This window comes from Bufo gargarizans, chromosome 4 (genome assembly GCF_014858855.1).
Source record: "Bufo gargarizans isolate SCDJY-AF-19 chromosome 4, ASM1485885v1, whole genome shotgun sequence".
NCBI classification, from domain to species: Eukaryota; Metazoa; Chordata; class Amphibia; order Anura; family Bufonidae; genus Bufo; species Bufo gargarizans.
This window is the reverse complement of record NC_058083.1, coordinates 267,212,884-267,228,973: the sequence shown is the minus strand read 5'-3', so window position 1 is coordinate 267,228,973 and position 16,090 is coordinate 267,212,884. Positions and strand designations below refer to the sequence as shown.

Sequence of the window (16,090 nt, the reverse complement as noted above, 5' to 3'; positions counted from 1 at the left end):
CCCAGCCAGCACGCGCGGTGGGCGGAGCCAGAGGACTCTGAATGCAGCGTCTGACGGGACTCGTCCTCTTCAGCTGGTGACGTCACCGCCCTCCTACATCCCTTGCCTGCCTACGTCATCCAGGGGATCGTCACCTTCCTGGCTGGGAGAAGAGAGCAGGTAGGGGCAGGATGCAGCTTGTTGTGGGGGATAGACCGTCCTGTGTGATGGCTCGGGACTGTTTGCTTGTCATGCAGATATCAGGAAGTAATGTTACTGGGTGTCTTTGTGAGATTCCATAACTTACTGGTCTTCACCAGGGATGTGCCTTGTATGGAGGGCATGGAGTTTATAGTCCTGATGAAATGCTGTGAGGTATACCTACACTGAATACAGGGTGTTTATGTCAGCAAGTTGAGGAGGAGGAGGAGTACTACTACTCCTGCTGGATAATATAGTAACAGTTGGCACTGGTTTGGGAGAGCGGTGTAGTGTGCCCTGCAGTGGCGTAGCTAGAAATGACTGGGCCCCACAGCAGATTTTTTTTATGAGGCCCCCCTCCCCCAGTAATTTTTTCACAACCCCTTCCTTTCATGCCGCCCCCATTCCTGTGGCTAGCATCTTTTGAGCCTCATTGAAGTGAATGGGTCCGCATCTGATCCTATAAAAATGCCGATCGGATGCAGACTGAAAATACCGTCAGGTGCATGAGGCGTGTCTGTATGAGGATTTTCAAGTCCCGGATGAAGAGGTAATCATCTGCAGAGCTTTGTCATTCTGCAAACATGACAGGCAACTCCTCTCTGCTTGCTGGTCTGGTTCTGAAGGGTTTGTGCATTGTCTACAATGGCGGATCCAGAGCCTGGTCTCGGGAGGGGCACTTTCAGATTATTTTCTGTCCGCCGCCACAAAACGATGGTGCTTATAGAGCAGACTCCACAGTGTAGGCTATATGTGTATAACAATCATATTTCACATGAAAACTTACAGTTACTTGGCTTGGCCCTTGGGGATCTCGGACGCCACTTCAACACTTTGGCCGGGGGCTCGGCGGAGCTGATGTTGTGCTTTATCCTAATGAGAAAGATTTCATAATAAGGATTTGGAGAAGGGGCAGAGGGATAGCAGAGCAGGGAGAGGCTGGTGCTGCTACTAGGGGGTCATACCACGGGGAGTAATAAAGCCCACCATAATGCCCCCCCCAGTAGTAATAATTCTCCTTATAATGTGACAGTGCATAAAATACCCCCTTGTAATGCCCCCAGTTGAGCTAATGTCCCCATAGTGCCCCATAATGTGCCAGTATAAAATACCCCTATATAGTGCCCATAGTAAATGACCTCATAGTGCTCCACACCCTCCTTCCTCCTAGTACCCCCCATAATGTACCAGTATAAAATGCTCCAGTAGATGCCCTCAGTGTCCCCCATAATTTGCAAGTATAAAATACCCCTTCTTAGTGCCCCCCGTAGATGACCCCATAGTACTCCTCTCCCCCTTCCCCATAGTACCCACCATAATGTGCCCCAGTATAAAATTGTACTGTACAGAGAGCCCATATAAAATACCCCTTCTTTGTGGCCTCAGTAGATGCCCCTATAGTGCCCCCAATCATGTGCCAGTATTAACAGCCCCCCCCTGCCAGTAATAATAGCCCCCTATGCCAGTAATAATAGCCCCCTATGCCAGTAATAAGAGCCCCCCTGTGCCAGTAATAACAGCCCCCAGTAATAAGAGCCCCTCTGTGCCAGTAATAACAGCCCCCAGTAATAAGAGCCCCTCTGTGCCAGTAATAACAGCCCCCAGTAATAACAGCCCCCCTTTGCCAGTAATAACAGCCCCCCTTTGCCAGTAATAACAGCCCCCCTTTGCCAGTAATAACAGCCCCCCTTTGCCAGTAATAACAGCCCCCCTTTGCCAGTAATAACAGCCCCCAGGTGCCAGTAATAACAGCCCCCCTACCGCAGCACAGGCAGGCATCTGTATCGCTGTCCTGAGGACGGCGATACAGATGACTGGAGATGAGCGCTTCCACAATGGAAGCGCTCATCTCCCTGTGCCCAGCCGCCGCCCGCCGCCAGCTCGGAGGGGGGGGGGGGCAATTGCCCCGTTGCCCCCCCCCCCTGGATCCGCCACTGATTTGTCTACAGCAGGGATCAGCAACCTTCGGCACTGTGAAACTACAACTCCCAGCATGCAAACATGCTCGGCTGCTCTTCTAACTCCCATAAAAGTAAGTGAAGCATTCTGGGAGTAGTAGTTTCTGAATAGCTGGAGTGCCGGAGGCTGCTGATCCCTGGTGTAGAGCAACTGTGGACAACATTCCTAGAGTGTGGACCACCACTCCCAAGGGCTACAATACAGTGTATTCCCGTCCTCAGCAGTATATACTGTAAATATCTGATTGGTGTGGATTCCACTCCCACCTCACTGGTGATTAGAAGTCCCCTGCACTCCTGGTGTTTTCACCCCACAGGCATGTGGAACATCATTGTGTACCCCTTTTCTAGAGCAGCATCCTGCGTGACAGAGTGTAACCTGAGCACCACTGGTTGACTCTGGTATGGACATTGACGTTTTCTTTTGGCATGTGTTGGGACGGTATGTGTGGGCTTACCTTACAGTACGTGTAGTCTCCACTGTTTTTCCTATTCAGAAGGACGCAGTAAAAAGAGGTTATACTGCGGGTATAGGTTTTATTTCGGTGGGAGTAAATGGCTGACATATACCCCAGTATGTCTATACAGTGGCATACGTCAAAAACTTCTGTCAGAGGTAAAAACAAGGGCATATCTAGAGTAGAACAATCTACTTGGTAAAAGATTTTCCTTTGTAACCCCGTTTTTTGCTAAAAACCTACAGAAGTAACAGACCAGACATACATCCATGTTAATGACTCCTATGTGTCCTCGTGGAGGCCCTGGTTGCGTGATATAGTCAGATATGTGATGGGATCAAGGGCCACATTTGAGTCTCCTCAAGTTGAGTGCCTCTGCCTCAACAGGAATTTTTCACATTCTGACATTTTTGCACATGAATATTAGATCTGAAAAAGAGACGATAGTAAGAAAGACCTTCTCTTCATCTCTGATCAGGCCACCTTGGAAGCCCTTAGTAAACCGTCATTCATTACCAAATGGTAAATAGGAAACAGAACAATTAGTGAACCTGACACTGCAACGTTTATATTTCTTCTAGTTGTAGCCACACTAGAACACCAGACCAGAGATTTGACCCTCTTGATGTTCTGTATGTCTTTCAGGATGCATTTGGAAGCTGTGTTGAGATCATCCACACGCCATGCCAAACCTGCTGGGGTTACACTCCAGTATGGCACTGCAGGATTCCGTACCAAAGCAGAACATCTGGACCATGTTATGTATCGCATGGGCTTACTAGCTGCTCTCAGGTCAAAGAAGACCAAGTCTGTTATTGGAGTTATGGTGACTGCCTCTCACAACCCTGAGGTCAGTGGAAGTGGCTTATGTTCAGTTTTCTTCCATCCTTGTCTACTAGATGACATCATTAAACCATTTTTATCTAGGAAGATAATGGAGTAAAGCTGGTGGATCCCATGGGAGAAATGCTTGTTCAGGAATGGGAGTTGTATGCTACTAATCTGGTGAATGCTGAGGAGCATGAATTACAGACAGTTCTGACCAACATCATCAAGCAGGAGTCCATCAACATGCAAGATGAGTCATGTGTAGCTATTGGAAGAGATACCCGGTAAGCACAATGACGTGTTCTGGTTGGGTTCACCATGATGCATAGCTGAATTGGTGAAAAAACAGCCCATCTCACCTGGGTCTAATACCAGTGTGTGAAAGTGCTGAGGCTATGTAGAGAAATTGTATATACCAGTAATCCAGCAGCCAAAGTACATGAGATGGAACAGATGTTATTTAGTTCCAGTTGAAGTCCACAACAGGAAGAACCGCACTGCTAATGCTTTTCTGACCATATGAAGTCCTTTCTCAAGGATAGTTGGTGTTGATACTAAAACATGCTTATATACAGCAAAGTAAGGAAAAGAGAATATCAATTGAAAACGGTTTGGCAGACAATGATCCAGTTTTAGATACAAGCAGTTGGGAAAGGAGAAACCTCTTAGGCCATGTCACCAACATGAGGTCATCTTTAATTGCTTCTATCTTCAGTTTTTCATATGGGAAGGTAGGCGTGTGACACATTAAACTGATAGAGAATTTGGTCAGAAAAACACTGGTGTGCTTCACATTAAAACACCTTTATTCGTTTAGTGACTTTTCTTCTGTACAAGTGATGTGAAGAACGGCGCGTTGAGGTTGTCCTCATTTCCGGTCAGTGAAGAACATGTGTCATTACAGAAGATGATGACAGTTTATCGGCGAAAGAACTTGTTTCTTAGAATTTGGTAAGAAGTTGGCTACTATACTGTGGGTAATGTTTAGTTGGCGTTGGTTGGAATCTTCTGTGATGACATGTGTACTCCATTTACCGGAAATGAGGGCGGTCTCATCACGTTCTGACAGGGATAACGCCATTCTTCACATCGCCTGTATAGAAGAAAAATCACAGTTTTTACATGAGAATGAAGAAGATTAGGTTAACATACAGCACACAGTTGATTGTCTGATAAAATTCTCTACCAGTTTGATATGCCACATACCCACCTTCCCATTAATGCCAACTGTCAGTGTCAGCAGACGTAACTATGAAACCGGCTGATCTGTTACATGTGCACTTGGCAGCTGAAGGCAACTGTGTTGGTCCGATGTTCATATGTGCCAGTATTGCTGAGAAAAATTATGTTTTAATATATGCAAATGAGCCTCTAGGAGCAATGTGGGTGTTGCCCTTATACCTAGAGGCTCAGCTATCTCTGCAACCGCTGCGCCCTCTCCACTTCGATTGACAGAGCCAGGCAGTGTAAACGTGATCACGCCTGCCCCTGTCAATCAAAGTGCAGAGGGTGCAGCGGTTGCAGAGAAAGCTGAGCCTTTAGGTGCAATGGTGACGCCCTTATTGCTCTTGGGTGCTCATTTGCATATATTAAAACATCATTTTTCTCAGCAATGGGGGCGTATGCAAACAAGGGACCAACACAGATGCCTTCAGTTGCCAAGCGCACATGTAACAGGTCAGTCAGTTTCATAGCTACAAATCTGCTGACAGATGCCCTTTAAGTTGAATCCAAGATGGCGGCATTCAGGATGACCGAATGTTGGTGACGTGGCCTAACAGGTTTACGCCTTCTCCCACAGCTTTTGTCAAAAATTGAATCACCGTCTGACAAACCCTTTTCATTTTATACAGAGACACCCTGTATATACATTCCATGTGATGATTCTGGGATACCAGATAAAGTCACATGACTGACGACCTTATGTAGCGCATGATCTTACGACAAAAATTGCATATTTATGTTAAATTGTTACATGCTTTGTATGACTATATCAGTTTCCTTATATTCTAGCAGAATTCTATTCATGTAAGCCCTCATACAGTGGAACAATCGTTCCCAATAATTACCCTTTTATTGGGTAGTTAAAATCCTCATTTATTGGGAGCACATGGCGCTGTGTAAACAGGGATGTGTCGCCAACAAGCAGTGAAACTGTATAGGGAAAAATAATCATAGTAGCGATCATTCATCCCCATAGAGCAGCAGTGATTTCTGCATCTACATGCAGTTAATTAAACAGATTTCAGTCATTGCCCTGTGTATCGGCTCCTGTAAGTGGGCCCTAAGAAGCACTTTTCTGCAAAGCCTGTATTGTGATTAGTGCCAGAGTAGCAGGAGTTCTTGTATATGTATATTCTAATGTAACTATACTATAGCTCAAAGATGATAAAAAAAAAACTGTATATCCAGACTCTGATTTGCTTTCGTATCTGTATCTGCAGGCCAAGCAGTGAAAACCTTTCCCTTGCGGTTATTGACGGAGTTACGGCTCTTGACTCCAAATACCAAGGTATGTAAAATGCTGCATGATGCAATGTTTGTGGTAATGGGATGTCTGGCCTAGGGGCCGACCAAACTAATGCTCTGAAGTGGCCTGGAACAATGTGACTACTGGCAGGTCAGTGGGTTTTTTAATGTGACAAAGGTCAAGACGCTGGATAACCCTTTTAAAGAGCACTGCCTGCGAGGGTTGATCATGTTGATTAAAACGATATCTAATTTTTTATTTTTTTTTTGTCTGTACGATGCACCGTTCCAGAGAATACAGTGCTTTCATTAATATGCAAATTAGCCAGTTGGAGCACCAAGGGGCCGGCCAGAGGCCTTGGAGCACCAATTTGTGAGCAGCTCCGCATCCTTAGCCACCTCCACTCTCCCGGATTGACAGGACTAGACATCTTGTGGGATCTAGGTGATCAATGGGGTTGCAGGGAGTCAGACCCCCAGCCTCAATGATCTGATATTGAAGACCTATCTTGAGGCTATATCATGAATATTTTACTCTGGAAAACCTCTCTGAGGCTCCATTCACACATCCGTGGTTTGTTGCAGACCCGCAACACACCCGCCCGGCACCCCTAAAGAAATGCCTATTCTTGTCCGCAGCTGCGGACAAGAATAGGACATGTTCTATCTTTTGCGGAGCTGCGGACCCGAAGATCTATCTTTTGCGGAACGGATGCGGACCCATTTGCGGATGGGTGAATGGACCCTTAAAGTGTGTTCTTGGCAGTCTGAGGGACTTTCTTATAATTGGTTACAATGTTTTGCTGCATTTCCCTTTAAAGGGGTGTCCCATGTGGAAGAATTGTATGCAAAGCGTTTAGAATTTCCTAAAAAATAAAAGCGCTCCTCACTTCACCAATCTGCTGCTGGTCCTGTTTTGATGGTTACAGAGTTCCATTGGTTTCTACTTCCTGGTCCTGTTTTGACACACAGAAAATGCAGGGAGATGCCTGTTCATTCAGACAGGACCAGGAAGCAGAGAGCAGTTGAGTAGTGTTGAGTGAACTTGTGTTTTAAGTTCGGCGTCTAAAGTTCTAGTTCAGGTTATCCCGTTATGGATTCTAAATTCCGTTATGGTCCGTGGTAGCCGAATCCATAACGGGATACTTCGAGAACCCGAACCCGAACTTTAGACGCCGAACTTCAAACACAAGTTCGCTCAACACTACAGTTGAGACTTGGTGATTGTCAGAACCAGGACAACTGTGATCAGTGAGGTCACATGCTTCATTTTTTTTTTTTTTTTTTAACCCACTCTGAGCCCTTTAAGTCTTATTGCAGCACTCAGTGTTATTAATGTTCTTCCGATGTTGTGTCTTCAGATTATGGCCTGGTGACCACACCGCAGCTGCACTACATTGTTTGCTGTCGCAATACAGATGGAAGATATGGAGAACCAACTGTTGAAGGATATTACCAAAAACTGTCAAAGGCATTTAATGCTTTAGTCAAACAGGTACTGACCTATTCATGACAACCTTTCATGGACAGTAAAATATATTGAAACACTGATATTTTATTTCAATAACATTGATTAATTTTCAATGGTGTCTTTAGTCTCCTGATGGTGGAGTGGGACAGAAGTGCTTGAGCGTAGATGGAGCTAATGGAATTGGTGCTTTGAAGATAAAGGAAATGGAAGAACATCTTCAGTCCATGCTCTCCTTACAGCTGTTCAATGATGGCTCTAAAGGGAAATTAAACCATGCGTGCGGAGCAGACTATGTGAAGGTGATGCAGAAACCTCCTGAAGGTGAAGAGAAGCAGAACTTGGAAACATGTCTCTAGACGGTTCACTGCTGCATATGTAACTAATTATTGAATTTAAAAAATGTACAAAAATTTCTTGAAGCCCTACATAACATACATCTTAAGTTGTGTGATTCTAATTTCTAGATTTGCATGTCTTACACAGGTTGTTAGTGGTGGCTATAGGTAGGGTAAACTATCTCTATATTGTTTGTGGCAAGTACCCCAAGTATACTTGTAGCTTCTGCCTGTAGTTTTTTTTGTCATGTATGTCTTTTAAATATGTATTCTCCCTGCTTCTGTGGCTTTAGGTATGGATATGAAGCCTGGAGAGCGATGCTGCTCATTTGATGGCGATGCTGACCGCATTGTATACTACTACATGGACAGTGACGATCGCTTCCACCTTCTAGATGGGGATAAGATTGCCACACTGATAAGCACCTTTATCAAGGAACTCTTAGTGAAGGTGATGCACATGTGGCCTCCCATACAATGTGACATTTTGGTCCAGATGAATAGTTTTCAGGTCTTTCATTTGATGGGCCTTGCACTTTTGGATCTTGTTGGAAAGTATATTGAAGATGAACAAGTGCTGCTGCCTATACTAGGTTCCATTGAGGAATCAGTCCTTTAAAAGCATCCTAAATTCTGTAAACGGTGCCCCGAAGGACACGCGCGTGATTCTGCGTCTGTTTACCGACTGTGGGATTGCTAGGAGGAGCAAAGTAGCTTTATATAATATGCACAATAGAAGAGTACTTACAGGACAAGATGTGACCTTGCATATTTCCAAGGCATCCACCTGGCCCTGTATATCGCAAAGTTACACTCTGTCCTGAATTACGATTTTGTGTCTGAAGTAATCAAAAAATAGGCAAAAAGTTGGGAATGTTTTAAAATAAAAATCCTATAGTCACTGGTTCAATCCTTCTTCGCTCAAGCAGTCCTCGCCGCTGGGCTTTGTTTACATGGCTGCCGCGGTGATGTGCCTTTACACCCCAAATCACTGCTACAGCCAATCTTTGACCTTAGGGGTCTCAAGGCGGAGGCCAGTGATTGGCTGCAGTAGTCACATGGAGTACGTGAGCACATCACTGCTGCAGCCATGTAAATGAAAGCCTGTCAGGATCAGACAACCTTGTTAGTGAACGAACGCTTTAAAAAAATCTGTATTAGATGCAGACACTTTTTCGTATAAAATGTATAAATTAGTGCCCGATATATCAAAGCAAATAAGCAGGCAGTGCCTAAAATACATGTCCACACTAATGAATACTAGTTCTAGGACTGAATGATTTCTGCATTATACAGCATTTTATATATGGTGTTTTACACTATCACTGACATGTCCTGTTCCCTATTCTTACAAAGTTTTTTATATATGGAATAATCACATCACTATATGAATTGTTATTTTTTGGGTTATTGCAGGTTGATTTAAAGCTTAATATGGGAGTTGTCCAAACGGCCTATGCAAATGGCAGCTCCACTCGTTACTTGGAAGAAGTTATGAAGGTAACTGGACCTGCATGTTCTATTCAGAGATGAAAGATTTTATTTCTTATTTTACCTAAAAATATTTACAAAATATAACTGAGAAATGGTGTAAGGAGATGTCCTCTCTGCCTCCTGTACATCTCAATGGGAGGCAGCACTGAGGACTGCGGAGCGGTGGCTTAAAGCCACGGCCGCGCTGAGAAGGGACATGTCCTTTAATGGCTTGCCCCGGCCTTTCCACGCCAAAATTCCGCTCGTCCCCTAATACTTAAGGAAATGCAGAAGATAATGTAACTGTGTAACTACAGCTATGAGCCTAATAAACAATCCAGAAATCGCCCACCATCTGGCGGCTGCTGTACCAAATGCAGATAGTTTCTGTTGGTTCTTGTGAAGGCATTATGGGGCATATTTATTAAGACCGGTGTTTTAGACACCACTCTTAGTAAAGCCCATAGCTAACGGTGGATCTGCCAGTCAATGTAAGACAACTTCCTAGCTGTCTTACATTTAGACCATTTTCTACATCTAAAACAGGCATAGGAAATAGTAAATAAGATGACCTGCTGTCCCCTTCTCTTCCCCGCCCACGCCATGCCTACAACTTCACACCCGGCGTGAGCGGGGGAAAAGTCTCAGATATCGGCGCAGCTAACCGTTGCGCTGCCACCTGTGCCTGAAATCCGCCTAATTTAGCCATATTTCAGATTAGTAAATGACCCCCTATGTTTTTTTTAAGATATTTACTTTTCAAAATATTTTCTCAGGTTCCTGTATACTGTGCAAAAACTGGTGTTAAGCATCTGCATCATAAAGCGCAAGAGTTTGATATTGGAGTTTATTTTGAAGCAAACGGTCATGGAACGGTAAGATGATATTGCACCGGCTGCTTGGCCTTTTCCATACCTCCGCTTCCCCTGGCCGGTGTTTATTGCGGTCTTTCCTATCCTGGCCATGAAAGGCAGAGACATGACAACTAGGGATGGGCGACTTTGATATTTTGAAATTCGTTTTCGGTTCGGGTTGCGGTATAATGTGAATTGCGTTATGGATTCTGTTACTCCAGCATAACGGAAACTGGACGGATCCGTTCTGCAGGCCATAGACTTCTATTATGACGGAATGAACAACGAAATGCCTCTAAAGGTATTCAGTTATGGAATTGCGTTATGGTCCATGGTTACGGAATACCACAACCCGAACAGAAAACTAATTTCAAAATATGAAATTCGCTCATCCCTAATGACAACCTCTTCGATAAATCAACACGATGTACAAGGTGGTTGCTGCCATCTTGATTGCAGATGTGATGCACTGCTTATATCTTTCAGGTACTGTTCAGTAAAACCGCTGAAGAGCAGATTAGACATCTGACCAGTGCAGGAGCCAATGAAGAATCAAGAAAAGCTGCCCAGACGCTTGAACATGTCATCAATCTCATCAATCAGGTAAGAGAGATTTCTGTAGACAGTAGTTGAGGTCCGTTCACACAGGGCAGACCTGCCGCGTTCCACTGTGAGTAAACCGCAAAATGTGTACAGTGTTAAACTACAAAACGTGTACAATATGACATAGATGTTTGCTACCTCATTGCTACATGGACAGAAGCACCTTCTCAGCAGATATATGCAATACTCTGTTCATCTTTTGTTTCCAGACAGTGGGAGATGCCATCTCTGACATGTTGGTCATCGAAGCCATCCTTTTTCTCAAGAGTCTCACTGTACAAAAGTGGGATGGAATTTATTCCGATCTTCCAAATCGCCAGCTGAAAGTAACGGTTAGTTGGTCACTTAAATGCTGAGTTATTACATTCAGCATTTGGTTCCTTGTTTTGTACAGTTTATTGTAACTTGTGCTATATTTCACATTTTAATGTAAATCAGGTTGACTGATTATTAGCTTAAAGGGGTTGTGCCATGATAGTTGAGGGGGGCTGACCGCTGGGCCCCCCACTAATCCCAAGAAGAGGGGTCCAGTTCCCCTGTCCTAACGTAGCAGCAGCAGATCGAGTGCGCCCTGCCACTCCATTCATTCTTTATGGCACTGCTATAGCAGTCAAATAGATCATGATAGATCAACAGTGTAAATGCTCAACCTACTCCTACATCCGTATGAGGGATCAGGACCCCTGTTCTTGGGATTGGTGGGAGTCCCAGCAGTCATTTTCGACAAAGACTAACCCGTTCAAAATCCTTCCCCCAGAGCCATCAGCTGATTGTCCTGAGTCTCACTCCTGTCACCCCTGGCTGATCTTGCCACTGCCAGCCAGGCATTTTACATGGCAGCCATTCAGATGAGTGACTGTCCATGTACTACATGGCTGAATTTCTCCCCCAGAATGAGAGATGCCCTTATAGAGGGGAAACACCCCTATATCATGCCCGTATACCCCTATGAGGCATATTTACAGAGGTTCTTGTACTGAGACAGCCCCTCTAAAATTATTTGCAGTCTAACTAGAGATTGTTACCCCAGTTTATAGATGTTTGTATTCACATGCTAAACACACATGGCTACCTACAGCTATAGCTGGACATTAAAGGGGTTGTCTCATCACAGATGATGGGAGCATATTTCTACGATATGTCCCCATTGTCTGATAGGTGCAGTTCCCATAGGTGCGGGCACCTATATCGAGAACAGAGCCCCGAAAGTGGTGGAGGGTGCACTGCACATGCGTAACCGCCCTCCATTCATTTTCTATGAGGCTCAGCTATTTCCGTAGGGCCCATAGAAGTGAATGGGAGCGGTGGTCATGCGCGTTATGCTCCCATTCACTTCTATGGGGAGAGGTCTTGGTGGTGGCCAGACCGGAGTCCTCCAGCCACCACCTTGCGGGGCTCCGTTCCCAATATAGGTGCGGGTCCCACCGCTGGGACCCGCACCTATAAGACAATGGGGGCGTATTCTAGCGATATGCCCCCATTGTCTGAGATGACACAATCCCTTTAAGGATTCAGAACCACATCAGTTACCTCCAGTCAACAACTTTTAGTGATGACACCCAAAGGTCTTAGATCCCATGGTAAATAAGTCTATGCCTCTTTTTCAGGTTTTAATTAAGCATGCATTAAAGACAGTAGATGTAACATCACAATAACCCAACATGAAATAAACTAGACCAAGTAAACATATACAAAACACATAGATATACATGTGCACACTATTATAAGTCAAGGGATATGAACATATCTACCGCCCTACACAGCTTCGTTGTGTTCCTCCGCTTGTTCTTGCTTGGTTCTTCACTTTCTATCTCCTCACTGGACTCTCTCTTTATACACATTTTAGCCATTGACTATAACGTAGCATATTGTGGATAATTGTGGGACCTGCACCTATCAGACATTGGTGGCATATCCTAGCGATATGCCCCCAGTGTATGAGATGGGCTGACCCCATTAACTGTTTATTTCTATGACGAAAAGGGATAAGCAGTTATAGGCCATTTTCCATTTTTATCATGGAGGATTTTACATGAAATCCCATTCACACTTAAAGTAAAAAAAAATAGTAGCCCTGGGTGATCTTAGGTGTGTATCTTGAAGTGAGCATTTCCTCTACATCCCAGGGAATCTTGATTAAATCATTTTCTTGCTCTATAGGTGGCAGATAGAAAAGTAATAGACACAACAGATGCTGAGAGACGTACTGTAAAACCACCAGGATTGCAGGAGAAAATTGACGTGCTTGTCAAGGGGTACAATATGTCCAGAGCATTTGTGCGTCCTTCAGGAACTGAAGATGTAGTCCGTGTATATGCTGAGGCGGACACCCAGGTGAGACCACACAACATAAGGAAAAGGTTTACCATTTTAGTTTTTATACCTTTTTTAGCCTTGTTGTATTGGTAATGGGGAACCTGTTGAATATTTAAACCTTTTTCTGCCAATGGATGTAACTATACATGTTTTTATGCAGTGTTTTCCCACAAATGGATGTACAGATATGTCCATAGGATGACATGAGCACAGGAGCTTTGCATATGCCATGTGCAGCAGGAGCTGGCTGTAATACACAGCCATGCTCCCACTTCAGTGGCTCAGATTGGAGATAACTCCATTCCTGGGCATTTAACCTCTAAGATGCCATGGTAAAAAGCAGCTGCAACATGCAAGGTTATTGACTGGGTAACTGACACCCCCATCAACCCCCTGTGGTGTGAACATAGGGTACCGATGGATTGCCATGTAAGCTGGGGTCCTAACCATGCCTGGCATTTTAGTGCACCTTTTAGCTGCTGCTAGTGGCAGGGCCTAATAGGGTGCCTGTCAGTATTTTACTAATAGGCATGTTACAATGCAGTACGTATGTATTGTATAGTCCCTTAGTGGTACCCTAGGAAACTTAATAAAATAATTTATGAATTAAAGAGACGCAGATGCATTATTAAGGGGATTGTGCCATTAAACTTATTCCTTAACCACAAGATGGCTTTAACATTTAGTATTGAAGGGTTCTCCAGGAATAGAAGAATAAGTCATGATAAACATGCAAGCACCAATAAACACCTCTAATTTGCAATAAGTCCTCATTTTGTCTAGCAGGTACTCAAAGTTGTTAATTAAATAGCCGCAAATATGTCCTGTAATGTACGTAAGATGGGTTGCGTGCTGCTCAAGACGTGTGTGTCTTAATACTGCTTAATGCTCCTTCGTTCCTGTTCAGGCTGACAGGATGTTGGAGACATGGACCACGGCTGCAGCATCAGTCACAGTAACTGATTGTGGAACACCACAAAACTCGCCTGTTCCACAATCCGTTACTGTCACTGATGCCTTGAGCGGCATACAACCTATCCTACTTACATTATTGAATGGGTTTCTCACACAGGACAATGGCTATTTTAATTAAAGGGGCTACAGTTTTCTCACCAGCACCTAGATCTGAATATTTTTGTAATTGCATGTAATTACAAATTTAGCATAGCCACGGAGTCCTCCAATAAAAAAAATATATCTGTATAGCGCCACCTGCTGTTTGTTTCTTTTTTTATTTCTTTGTCCTGCTCACTGAGATGGTCGCACATGCTCAGTTTCATTCTTCGACTGCCTCCTGAGCTGTGATAGGGAGAGCATGGACACGCCCCCTGAGCTGCAGCAGAAAAGACACTCCCCCCTGAGCTGTCAACTTGATATAAATCTAGCAGAGCAATGAATGGGGAGATCTGTGGATCCATGTGAGGTACAGGGCTGGTTCTAGCTTTGTTAGAAAGAGATCGCTGTGTACTATATGATGTCTGATTCTCATTTTTTACATTAGTTATGGTATAACCCCTTTAATTTAACTGTGAGTATCTTCTGGACAAAAAGAGCACTTCTTTCAGATGAGTCAGCTGTCCAGCTTTGAAACACTTTTAGGCAGTGTCACTTGGGGGACTTGAAACCCTAGCACAGTCCCTTTTAATAAAATAGGAGACATTCATAAATGCAATTTTGTCCTTTCTTGCTTCTGTAACCCCATTTCGTGCATGACCCCAATAACTTTTACAGTTTGGCCATGATGTAACGTTGCCTGTAAATCTGCTTTTCTTATTTTGTATCGACAGGACAATGCAGATGCCTTGGCGCATGAGGTGTGCTTGGCAGTCTTCCACCTTGCAGGAGGAGTTGGAGATCAACCAAAGCCTTTGAGATGAAGTGTCATTAATGAGACTGGATGCTGTTTGTACAGACTTCTGACTCTGGACATTGCAACTTTATAAAGTTCTGTGGAACTGGAATTTTCTATCACAAAATGTAAAAGGTTTACAATTAGCGGTACATTATATAATAGTCATTTCTTATACGGTGCCTTGAAGGATTTGTTTTCAGATCTTTTTACTTGTAATACACTATTTTGCAATTTACTTTTGGTGTGTTTATTCATTTTTAAAGGTACTTTGCAAGATTTTTATTTTTTTTGCCAGTGAGCAAGGGGCTATATGAAGTACAGAAAAACCCTCACTTATCTTTTAAATGTTTGGCCACGCCCTGGCTGGTTCTTCATTCCCCATTGGGCCCGCAGTGGTCACAAGCCATTCATCGTTCACTTGACCGCTGCAGCCAATCACTGGCCTCAGTGGTCATGTGTGCATGAACAACACATTGAAACTAGTGATTGGCTGCAGCGTTCATGTGAACAACGAACGGCAAGTGATCAGTGCAGGAGCAGCAAAACTTTGAAAAGATGAGTATTAAATACAGCCCTTTGCTCTCTGGAAATGTAAAAAAAAAATAGGAAAACCGGTTTAAAGTCTTTCAATTTAGTTTCCTGTTTGATTCATCACAAAATCTATATGGCACTGTGTACTAAATTTATAATGTTGATTGTGGGGGATTAGTAATAAAAATAAATAAATGAATAATAAAATAGGTTTGCACAGAACTTAAGCACTCCAGCAAAAAAGTTTGCCTATGTAGTACAGCATGGGCTACTCTTAAAGAACAAGGCTCTTGTGTATGTATTGTGTATGTCTGTTTTACAAACCGGATTCCAAAAAAGTTGGGACACTATACAAATCGTGAATAAAAACTGAATGCAATGATGTGGAGATGCCAACTTCTAATATTTTATTCAGAATAGAAAATAAATCACGGAACAAAAGCTTAAACTGAGAAAATGTACCATTTTAAGGGAAAAATATGTTGAATCAGAATTTCATGGTGTCAACAAATCCCCCAAAAAATTGGGACAAGGCCATTTTCACCACTGTGTGGCATCTCCCCTTCTTCTTACAACACTCAACAGACGTCTGGGGACCGAGGAGACCAGTTTCTCAAGTTTAGAAATAGGAATGCTCTCCCATTCTTGTCTAATACAGGCCTCTAACTGTTCAAACGTCTTGGGCCTTCTTTGTTGCACCTTCCTCTTTATGATGCACCAAATGTTCTCTATAGGTGAAAGATCTGGACTGCAGGACTGGCC

At 43.8% G+C, this 16,090-nt stretch overlaps 1 protein-coding gene across 2 annotated transcripts; it reads left to right on the top strand.

Annotated features, from left to right (window-relative positions):
- Positions 1–15: 15 nt before the first annotated feature.
- Positions 16–15,535, top strand: PGM3 (phosphoglucomutase 3). 2 transcript variants are annotated; one of them, XM_044289553.1, is made up of 13 exons: positions 16–159; positions 3,242–3,446; positions 3,524–3,708; positions 5,869–5,936; positions 7,255–7,388; positions 7,490–7,685; positions 7,993–8,150; positions 9,116–9,199; positions 9,949–10,047; positions 10,513–10,629; positions 10,839–10,961; positions 12,790–12,963; positions 14,733–15,535. In XM_044289553.1, exons 2-13 carry the CDS (start codon positions 3,243–3,245, stop codon positions 14,820–14,822), a joined length of 1,632 nt encoding a protein of 543 aa, XP_044145488.1. In that variant the 5' UTR covers positions 16–159; position 3,242; the 3' UTR covers positions 14,823–15,535. The 2 variants fall into 2 exon arrangements, with proteins under 2 accessions (XP_044145488.1, XP_044145487.1); XM_044289552.1 differs by lacking the exon at positions 16–159 and adding an exon at positions 602–730.
- The last annotated feature ends 555 nt before the right edge of the window (positions 15,536–16,090 follow it).